Source organism: Ursus maritimus, unplaced genomic scaffold (genome assembly GCF_017311325.1).
Source record: "Ursus maritimus isolate PB19 unplaced genomic scaffold, ASM1731132v1 scaffold_24, whole genome shotgun sequence".
NCBI lineage: Eukaryota > Metazoa > Chordata > Mammalia > Carnivora > Ursidae > Ursus > Ursus maritimus.
The window spans coordinates 36,328,986-36,338,616 of NW_024424897.1; the positions used below are offsets into that span (position 1 = coordinate 36,328,986).

At 52.3% G+C, this 9,631-nt stretch overlaps 2 protein-coding genes across 2 annotated transcripts; both read left to right on the forward strand.

Annotated features, from left to right (window-relative positions):
- The first annotated feature begins 989 nt into the window (after nucleotides 1–989).
- LOC103667301 (C-C motif chemokine 14) lies at nucleotides 990–3,749 on the forward strand. The gene is made up of 3 exons (XM_008695426.2): nucleotides 990–1,217; nucleotides 2,992–3,106; nucleotides 3,539–3,749. Exons 1-3 carry the CDS (start codon nucleotides 1,022–1,024, stop codon nucleotides 3,627–3,629), a joined length of 402 nt encoding a protein of 133 aa, XP_008693648.1. The 5' UTR covers nucleotides 990–1,021; the 3' UTR covers nucleotides 3,630–3,749.
- A 140-nt stretch (nucleotides 3,750–3,889) lies between these two features.
- Nucleotides 3,890–9,427, forward strand: CCL16 (C-C motif chemokine ligand 16). Its single transcript, XM_008695428.2, has 3 exons — nucleotides 3,890–5,945; nucleotides 8,652–8,772; nucleotides 9,203–9,427. The coding sequence occupies exons 1-3, from the start codon at nucleotides 5,873–5,875 to the stop codon at nucleotides 9,333–9,335; spliced, it is 327 nt and encodes a 108-aa protein (XP_008693650.1). The 5' UTR covers nucleotides 3,890–5,872; the 3' UTR covers nucleotides 9,336–9,427.
- Nucleotides 9,428–9,631: the final 204 nt, after the last annotated feature.

The following is a 9,631-nucleotide window of genomic DNA, read 5'->3' on the forward strand; positions in this document are numbered from 1 at the left end:
AGGAACCATATGTTAGTCACAGCACTCCCTCTGAGGGGTGTGACGTGGCCTCAGAACGGTGTCCAACAAAGAACTCTGGTCCACCCCTAATCAGGGAAGCCTACTAGCCATCCCTGAACAAGGCGTTTTCTAGGTGCCCATCAAGCTTCTCTGTTAACAAAAGTCAGAAACCAGGAGAAGATCCCAAAGGGATCCACCTGAGCTCAGACTAAAGGCTTTGCAGAAAAGCCACACTAGCCAGGACACATTCCAAGACAGGTTAGTCGGGGCGGGGGGGTCCCATGTTTCTCCATGGCATAGAGGTTAAGAACACAGACTTGAGAACTAGACTGCCCAGGTTTGAACCCTGATTTCACTTATCAACTGTCAAAACTAGGGCAAGTTATTTATGCTCTCTGTGCCTCAGTTTCCTCAACTGCTGATTGAAAGATTAAATGGGCTAATATTCATAAAACATTTGGGACAGTGGCTAATGCATATAGCTGCTATGTAATGTTTGTTAAATAAATTATCTACTGAGCATCGTGGCGCTCATACCCTCGGGTATGGTGAGAGGGCGGTGATAAGGCTGGGAGCTGCAGGTTCTGCGTAAGTGTTTAAGTGAAGAGCGCCTAGCCTAGATTAGTAAGACCGGACTTGGGGGGCTCCAGGCCTCATCCTGGTACCCCAAAGCCCCTCTGATCTCGAAACAGATCCTGAACCGCCCCACATGGCCTTGTTCCAGGCCCAGAACTGGAATTGGGCAGAGGCCACATCCCAGCCTTGAGTTCTCACACTAAGTGTGCAACAGTACCCCCAGGCCCTGTGCTGTGGCCTACACCAAAGGAAGGGCTTATATCAAAGGAGTTAAATTTATTTGCACTAGGGATAGAAGGCAATTTCCTCCCTGAAATCTTGGCTCTCCAGGCTTCCCTTGCTCCACCCTCAAAAAACATGCAGGATATGAAATTGCTGAGGCATTGCTACTCCCTACTTCCCTTTGTCATCTTAGTTCCCTCAGTTAAAAAAATATTTTGCCTTGATGATCATTTCTCAACACCTCTTCAGCCCAGGAGCCTCCGAAGTCCCTACCAGGTCAGCTCTCCCCCTGCGGCTGCTCCCCACCAGGAGGATGAAGGTCTCCCCCGCCAGGAGGATGAAGGTCTCCATGGCAGCCATCTCCCTCCTCCTCATCCTCATCACCTGTGCCCTGGGGCGCAAGGCTGAATTCTCCTCACGTGAGTGCAACACCTTGTCTTCCTTCCAACCTGGCCCCTGTGGGGAAAGAAGCAGGAGTAAGCTTGCTGGGGATATAAGGAAGAGGGGCTCTAAAAGGAGGTCTGGGGTCTTCTTCAACTGGTTTCGTCCTTGCCCTCCAGGACCAGGCCCCGCCATGGAGTGAGGCCTGTCTCTCCACTCCCTCAGTTCCTCTCTCTCTGCCATTAAGTAAGAGGGGCCTACCCCATCTGGGGGACATTATCCCCAGGGAGATAGAGGAACAATTTGGGAGGGGACCCTCAAAGCCATTTGTCTGCTTGCCTCCTGAGACTGGGGCCACCTGTTTCCAGAGTCAGCCCCACCCCGTAAGAGCAGCCTTGCTTAGGTGTGGGCTGAGGGGAACCACAACAGTGCGGGTCCCACCTCGACCACCCTTTTCCAGCTTATTTCTTAGGATGAGCTGCCTTCACACACAACCAAAACCATGCCTCACCCTTCAATTTTACCTCCTCTCCTTTTCTGAACCTGGGGGGAGACAGAGACAATTGTTGAAATAAAGCTGGTCTAACATGAACGGGAATCTGGGCAGTTTGACTTGCCTCTCTGAGGAGGCGTTTGGAGCTCAGAGGGATAGAGTAGGAGTAGTCTCGGGGACCAGCAGACCCCTTATCCCATTCTTCGGGAAAGAAGGATGTCAATTGGGTAAAAGAGCAGGCCTTTCCCTCCCCACCTACGTATGCGGCCGCCCCTGGCGACCACAGAGGCCACTGCCCGGACACTCCCAGTTCTGTCCAGGTTAGCCGCATAACGTGCAAACCCCCATCACTCCACTCCATGACCACGCTGCTTCCTTTTCTCCAGGGCCCTTGGTCAGAAATGCCCTTCCTGCTACCTCCATAAATCAAGCTTGACTGAACGTGTGATTTCCACTGTCCCCCTCCCGCACCTCCTGTAAGAGCCATGAAATTTCAGAATCAGAAAATCGCTGGCAAGTTCACCTAATCCAGTGATGTTTAACATTTTTTTAGATCGTGGGAACTTTCTTCAAGCAAAATCTTACTCAGAAACCTAATAAGTAAAAGAGCGAAAAGGGCCAAAAAGGGTACTATCCCCAAAACTCTACTCCTAAATGCATCAGTATCTCTGAAATAGACCCCAAAGCCCCCAGATCCCAGGAAGCTCAGTGTAAAAACCACCAATCCAGTCCAACAGCCACATTGACAGATGAGGAAACTAACGGGAATAAAGTTGCCATGGGCACAAAGCCAGCAAAGGCGAGGGGTGGTTGGGATCTGGGTGTCTTGACTCCCTGTCCTTGGACCTTGGTGTCAGCTTCCTTCCCTCTTTGCAGGACAGGAGTTCAATGGGGACACAGGCAGAGAGGGCAGATTGGGAGTGGCTGGGTCTGCACTCCCAACTGGCACGTGTCCCTGTCCCCCATGGGCATTTCTTCCAAATACTCCTCTTATGTGGAACATTTGCGCGAGCCTGCCCCACAGGAGTGGTGTGTGGTCACTGAGAAGATTTGGGTTTTGCTAATCTTCAATCCAGAGTTGAAGGTCATCAGCCAGTCTTTCTAGGAGAGATTGAAGAACGGGAAGGCAGGTGATTGCTGATGTGGGAGGAGGGAAAGAAGAGCCAGAGGACTGGGAATCCGCACAATCCTATCTCCGAATTCCGAGGGACCCCCTCCTCCTTCCTTCCCTCTTCCAGCCTCTGTCGTGCAGAAACAGCTGGCAGGTCTGGCCTTTAACAAAGAGCCCCGGCTCAGCTTCCCTCCTGCTTTCTCCTCAGGTGGACCTTACCACCCGGCCGAGTGCTGCGTCAGCTACATTGCCCAGGCAATCCCACGTCACCGGATCACAGATTATTATGAGACCAGCAGCCAGTGCTCCAGGCCTGGGATTGTGTAAGTGGCCCCACACACTCTACTGGGGGACAGGGAGCCTGCAAGCCTGAGGCGGGCCGGGGAGGCCCAGGAATGGAGACTCCCCAGAGCACCTCTCAGGTGCAGCAACGGGCAGCAGAGAGGCAAGCTGGGGGCTTTCTGGACTGGCTGAGCCTGCAGGGAGCCAGAGCAAGCCCAGAGGCATCAGCGGAGGCGAAGGGAAGGCAGGAGGGCACTTCCAGGGGCAGGAGGAGCACGGAGACTAGATGGGTCCGGGGGTCCTGAGGGGCTGGAGAACATGTCTCAGAGAGGAGCCTGGCCTTGAGCTGCCTCTAGCAAAGGAAGGAGAAACAGCCTAGGTGGGTGAGGAGTTTGCTCGCGAGGGCTGACCGGCTCTCACTTCCCGGCGGCTGGATGCCTCGGGTGGTGACCCTTCTCCCTTTTGCTCCACAGCTTCATGACCAAAAAGGGCCATTCCGTATGTGCCAACCCCAGTGATGACTGGGTCCAGGACTACATCAAGGACCTGGAGGGAAATGAGTGACCCAGAAGTAGCGGAGAAGGGCATAGCTGGCCATCTTAAAGAGAAGAGGCCACGGCCCCCCTCTCAGCCCCAGCCACCTCTCAGGAGCCACCTTGCCTTGAATTAAAGACCTTGAATTCATGCCCTCCCTGCCCTCACTCAGTTCTACCGAATCTACTCACTGGAGCCCAGCCGGGCTGGCACCCTCAGCATCGGCCTTTGCTCTGCAGAAGTGTGGTCAGCTCTGGGTGCAAAAAACAGGTCAGGCCTCTGATGGGGGTGGAGGGAAGCTGAAGCCATCTTTACACAATTATTGTCAGGATGGTAACAGATACCATTGTCTTAGCGCTGTCTACCTTCCAAGCAGTAAGTAGCCTATGTGAATTATCTTACATGACATACACAAGTGTAAAGCTAAGAGTTGTCACCTGATTTTGCAGGTGAATCTTCATGAAGCCTTCTTTATAGCAGACAAACTTCAAAGCCCTTTGTTCTGTGCTGCTCCCAAGGCCTTCATTCCCAGCCGTCTGGGATAAGAATGATTCGTGAACTTATTCCATCCAACCCTTCCTCTCCACTTACATACATCAGGTTGTACTGTATCGTTAGAGTCATTTTTGTGTCCTCCACAAGGCCTAACAAAGCCTGGCCTATACCAGGTGCTCACGAAATGGATGGATGGATGGATGGATGGATGGAAGGAAGGAAGGAAGGAAGGAAGGAAGGAAGGAAGGAAGGAAAGAAGGAAGGAAGGAAGGAAGGAAGGAAGGAAGGAAGGAAGGAAGGAATGAGGCAGGAACCAAGGGGAGGCTGTGCCCCATGAATTACACCCAGCTGCCTCCAAAGGCTCTCAGACCCATCTTCAGGGGACAAGGGGAAGTCCTATGTACTCAGAGTAAGAGCATGCCCAGTGTAGGCACTGTGGCCATCCTTCCCTGGCCACTGGCCTTCCAAGACCAGGGCCAAGAGGAGGCTTGTCTGCTAAAGGTACAACCAGGCTTCTCTAGACCTCCTTTCCTCCATAAACAGCAGCCAAGGGGGGACCCCACAGACATACCCTCCCTACCCTCATAAAAAGCCACAGCTTCACCACCACTAACTGTTTTGAACCCAGCAGGACTAAGTGCATTATACAACTTTTCCCTATTTATGAGCAGTCATGCCAAACAGCAAGGCCCATAAGGTCTCACTCTGCCCCTGCCTTCCTCTACTCTCATTTACTGAAACACTCCCCACTGTGTCTCTAAAGTTCGCAGTCCACTGACAGCAAAACCCCCTGTATCTTCCATCTCTCCTCTGAACTCTGCCTTCAACCCCAGGAATGGGGTCCTGACGCAGTGTGAAGAGAGAAGATGCTGAGGGACAGGTCAGCCCTGGTCAAGGCCAGGGGCATGGAAGCTGGAACTCTGGGACGCAGAAGTTAGTTGTCAGGTGTGTGAGGTTGGAGCGCCCCCTGCTGGCCATGGTATACAGGAGGGCTGGCCAACTAGACCTAAACTGTGTCTGAGTTCAAGGTCCAAAGATTAAAAAAAAAAAAAAAAAAAAAAAAAAAAAAAAAAAAAAAAAAATCAACAAACAAGCTAAACAGCTCAGCAATAAATGAGGACCCAAGGATCAGCACATTGTTTTTCTCGATGTATTAGTAACATAATCTGTACAGGAAATAGTGTGAGTTCAGTCATGTGTCAGACTGAGGATGGGGGATGCTGTTTTCAGAAGCCTAAACCCTACCCCTTGCCCCAGTCTGTGCACTCTCTAATCCTGTTTTATGTTCACCTTCCCAACGATGGATCACCTGGCGGAACTGGGGTGGTTCCACCCTCCCTCCCCCTCCCCCAAAATACAGATGGATGGCAGGTAAGGTGGTGAAATCACACAGATCCAATTTTCAGAACTGCCTGCCTCCTACCTGTGTGACCTGGGAGAATTTCTTTAACCTCTCCAAGCCTCGGTGGCCTCATTTATGAAACAGAGTAATAATCTCTGCTTCACTACTGTGGGGATTAAATAAAACAGGGCATACAAGATGGCCACACCCAGCACACACAACCACACTCGTTCCCTCTCTCCACTCCTCTCCTTTTCCTGAACTTAAATCTTATTAATTCAACTGCATCAGGCCCCACCCCCCCCCTTTCAGCAAACACTGAGGGAGGCACCGCCTCTCTCCCCCACCGGCTCTGAAGTGGTCAGAGTCCAGAGAGCCGTGAAGTCAGAGTGGACGACCAGCCTTTCCCCTGAAGCTGAAGGGCCCCCTTGACAGGATGAAGGTCTCCGGGGCTGCCCTCTTTCTCCTCATCCTCATCCTCACCACTCCTGCTTCGCACGGCCAGTCAAGTGAGTCCACCTGTCTCTGTAGGGCAGGAATGAGAAAGGGGAACAGGGCAGCTGGCAGCGAGGTGACACCAAGAGCCCTATCAGGTCTCTGTCACCAGCCGCAGGGCCTCTCCCCTCCTGCAGGCACACCTGCTGTCTGCAAACTCTCCCCTTTGCAAGTAGAGCTGGGCTGGGGTCCAGATCCCTTCTGGGGTCATCGGGCAGTTTCAGGAAGCTGGGTCAAGGTCACGTCAGGAGTCCCGAGGATGGAGAACAGGAATGATCATTGGGGGGAGCCAAGGAAGTAACAGAAGAGATGATAATAAACATTAGCAATGAAAGGAGAGCAAGACGGGTGGAGGAGAAAAGCTGCAGGTGCTCTGGGAGAGCAGGATGAAAGGTGTCAGGGAGGCGGCTTAGCCCAGGAGTGGGGACTCTGAACCTAGACACCCATTCCTGGTAGTGTCTGGCACAGATTGCTGGGACTACCATGGCAGCCAAAAGAAGGGCCAGTGGCATGCCCAGGTGTGCAGTGTGAGGATGTCATGGCCTCCTCAATCCCCATTCCCCAGCCCAGGCCTAAATAAAGTCCATAGAAAAGAGGAAAACAGGAAAGGGGTTGAAAGGTGTGGGAGCCACAGGATGCTTGGGACCTATGGAGAACAAGGTTTGTTTAGCCCACTTTCTACCCCTGACTCAACCGCCATTTATGAAAGAGACCACATACCCACCTCCAGGTGCCCCAGCCCTTCTTTTCTCTCTAAGGCTACCCCGGGCACATGGTCTGGCCAGACTCTGCCTGTATAAACTCTCAGGGGAGCAAGGATCACACACACCATGTAATCTGCTCACACACTCTCAAAATGCCCCTGAACTGTGTGAACTTTGCTTTGAGTACCAGGGTCATGGACGTCACTATGAGCAGAGCCACATCTGGTGGGTGGCAGGAGGCAACAATTCCTTAGCAAAGGTCAAACAGACCGCTGCAAAGGGTTCAGTCTTCCAAAAACAGAAAATGGCCCACCCAAAGCATGCATCGGCCAAATAGTACTCTCGAGATATTCCAGTCTTGGCCACCAGGCTGGAAGCAAGGGGTCAGGCTGCAAAGGAATTTGGGGGCTGGGGGAGGTCTCTGCCTACCCTCCTGTGTGGTATCCCCAACTGATGAGTAGTCAGGGGAGCTCAAGGGAAACACAGTGCTAACAACCAATGAGGCCAGCATCCTGTCGGCATCAAAGAGGGGTGGGAAAGTGGCAATTCCAGGCAGGGAGAATGGGCATTCCTACCATCTGCTCTCAATTATAACAAGCACTGACAGAGCCTTTCTATGTGCCAGGCTCTGCATTAAGGGCTTTACCAGCATTTTCTCAACTAACCCTCACCATGATCCTAGGACACGAGCATCTTTTTACCCTCATTTCATAGATGAGGAGACCTAGAGAGATGAGGAGACCATGATTCAAATCATTTAGTCCAGCTTCCTACTCAGGATGTCTGACCCGAAGCCTAAATTAGAAGACTTTCGTTCCCACGGGGCGCCTGGGTGGCTCAGTCGTTAAGCATCTGCCTTCGGCTCAGGGCGTGATCCCAGAGTTCTGGGATCGAGCCCCACGTCAGGCTCTTCCACTGGGAGCCTGCTTCTTCCTCTCCCACTCCCCCTGCTTGTGTTCCCTCTCTTGCTGGCTGTCTCTATCTCTGTCAAATAAATAAATAAAATCTTAAAAAAAAAAAAAAAGACGACTTTCATTCCCACTCCAACTTCTCTGGCTCATTGCTTACCTCACCCTCCTCCCTGACCCCAGCCCCCCTAGGGCCTCTAGGATAGAGTCCACACTTCCCTCCCACAGCTCAGAAGGTGTGCTGGTCCCCCCCCCGCCCGCCAATTTCATCTCTCTCTTTTTTTTTTAAGATTGTTACTTATTTGCGAGAGAGAGAGCATGAGTGGGGTGGGGGAAGAAGGGGCAGAGGGAGAAGCAGGTCCCCCGCCGAGCAGGGAGACTGATGCAAGGCTCGATGCCAGGACCCTGGGATCATAACTTGAGCTAAAGGCAGATGCTTAACTGAGCCACCCAGGCACCCATGTTGCATTCCAGCCATCTGCAACTGCTCGGAGCTCCCCACACACAGCTTCCCCCACCTTCAGGCCTTCATACCTTTCTTTCTTCCAGACCCTACAACCCCTTTGTTTGTCTCAGTCCCACTTGGCCATCAAGAATTAAGCCATGCACTGTGTGCTAAGCCATGCACTTCTTCCCCAGACACCCAGGCTGGGTTAGGTGTCCCTCATTCTGTTTCCAAAGCACCTTGTGCCAAATTCTATTCTATCCCAGACCACATTCCACTGTAGTATTTACCTTTTCACCCTGACTAGACTGGGAGATACTCAAGAGGAGTGACTGTGTCTTCCTCATGCTTTTGCCCCCTTAGAGCTTGGCATGTAATAGGAGCCCATACGTGTTTGCCAAACCCAAGCCCCGGTTCACCAGCAAATGTGAATAACCGAGGCATCTACACCTAACGAAACTCAGTTCAGAGGCTGGAGTTTCTACGTGTGCGTCCTCCCCCACTTTTTTCGCTTTCTCTGTTACACATCAAGCTCTTATCAGCCCCTGCTAACAGATGGCTTTGCTATCAGAGGCATGGAATGCAAAGGATGGGAGATGAAGGTAGGCAACCATGGGCTCCCTCTACACCTACTTGGCTCTGCTTTCCATGTGATTCCCTCAGAAAGTCCTGAGTCGTTGAACAGTTCTCAGACCTGCTGCCTGAAGCATCATGAGAAAGTAATGCCAAGGAAACTGGTGGTGGGATACAGAAAGGCCCTCAACTGTTACCTGCCGGCAATCATGTAAGCATTCCCTGCAGATACTTCTGTGGAGGGGGAAGGGGAACCCCGGGGCCGGAATGAGATGCACAGAACCAAGAAGTCTCCATGCAAGGAGGGGAGTCGTGATTAAGGACTCGGGCTTTGAATCTCACAGGGCAGGCCTGGGTTTAATTCTTGATTTTGCCACTTAGAGCTGTGTGGCCCAATAAATGGCAGCCATCATGAAACCCAAGCCTGAGCGTCTTGGCTGAGCGGGAAACAGGCTAAAACAGGGATGATGAGGTCTAGAACCTAGACAGGGAGGCCTTCTGAGGGAACTCAGATAAGGGAGGCCCGGGGAGGCAGTGAAGAGTATGAGGGGAGCCCCCATGCAAGCTAGACATGGGGGGAGTGTGGACTGAACCCCCCACCCCACTCCATGACCACTGACCGTCTAACTCTGCTTCCACAGCTTTGTCACCAAAAAGAACCGCGAGGTCTGCGCCAACCCCCAAAACAAATGGGTCCAAGAGTACATCAAGGATCCCAATATACCTTTGCTGCCTCCCAGGAACTTGGCCCGGGTTAAAAGCGTTAGGCCATAGAAAGGTCACACCACAGCTCACCGTGACCCATCAGGCCTTGGTGGGAGTCCAGGTTCCGGAACGAAAGGTGCAGCCCTGTGAATATGCGGCGCGTGTGGTCTGAATGCCAGTCGCAGTCAGAGAAGCTAATTAAAAGTATTTCAAACCTGTTCTCAATCTCTGGAGGAGATGCCAAGGGTAAGGGAGGCGGAGATAAATGCATTCTTAATACACAGAAATACACATGTCAACCTCACACCCACACAGCAGCCGTCCGAGATGATTATGCTCGGCTTGCAATGGCCCGAGCATCTCTG

Bases quoted from the DNA above. Each gene is read 5' to 3' on its own strand.
- CCL16 (XM_008695428.2), top strand. From the start codon at position 5,873: ATGAAGGTCTCCGGGGCTGCCCTCTTTCTCCTCATCCTCATCCTCACC. The intron at 5,946-8,651 runs GTGAGTCCACCT...TGATTCCCTCAG, and splicing joins TGCTTCGCACGGCCAGTCAA to AAAGTCCTGAGTCGTTGAAC. The intron at 8,773-9,202 runs GTAAGCATTCCC...CTGCTTCCACAG, and splicing joins TGTTACCTGCCGGCAATCAT to CTTTGTCACCAAAAAGAACC.
- LOC103667301 (XM_008695426.2), top strand. From the start codon at position 1,022: ATGATCATTTCTCAACACCTCTTCAGCCCAGGAGCCTCCGAAGTCCCT. The intron at 1,218-2,991 runs GTGAGTGCAACA...CTTTCTCCTCAG, and splicing joins CAAGGCTGAATTCTCCTCAC to GTGGACCTTACCACCCGGCC. The intron at 3,107-3,538 runs GTAAGTGGCCCC...TTTGCTCCACAG, and splicing joins TGCTCCAGGCCTGGGATTGT to CTTCATGACCAAAAAGGGCC.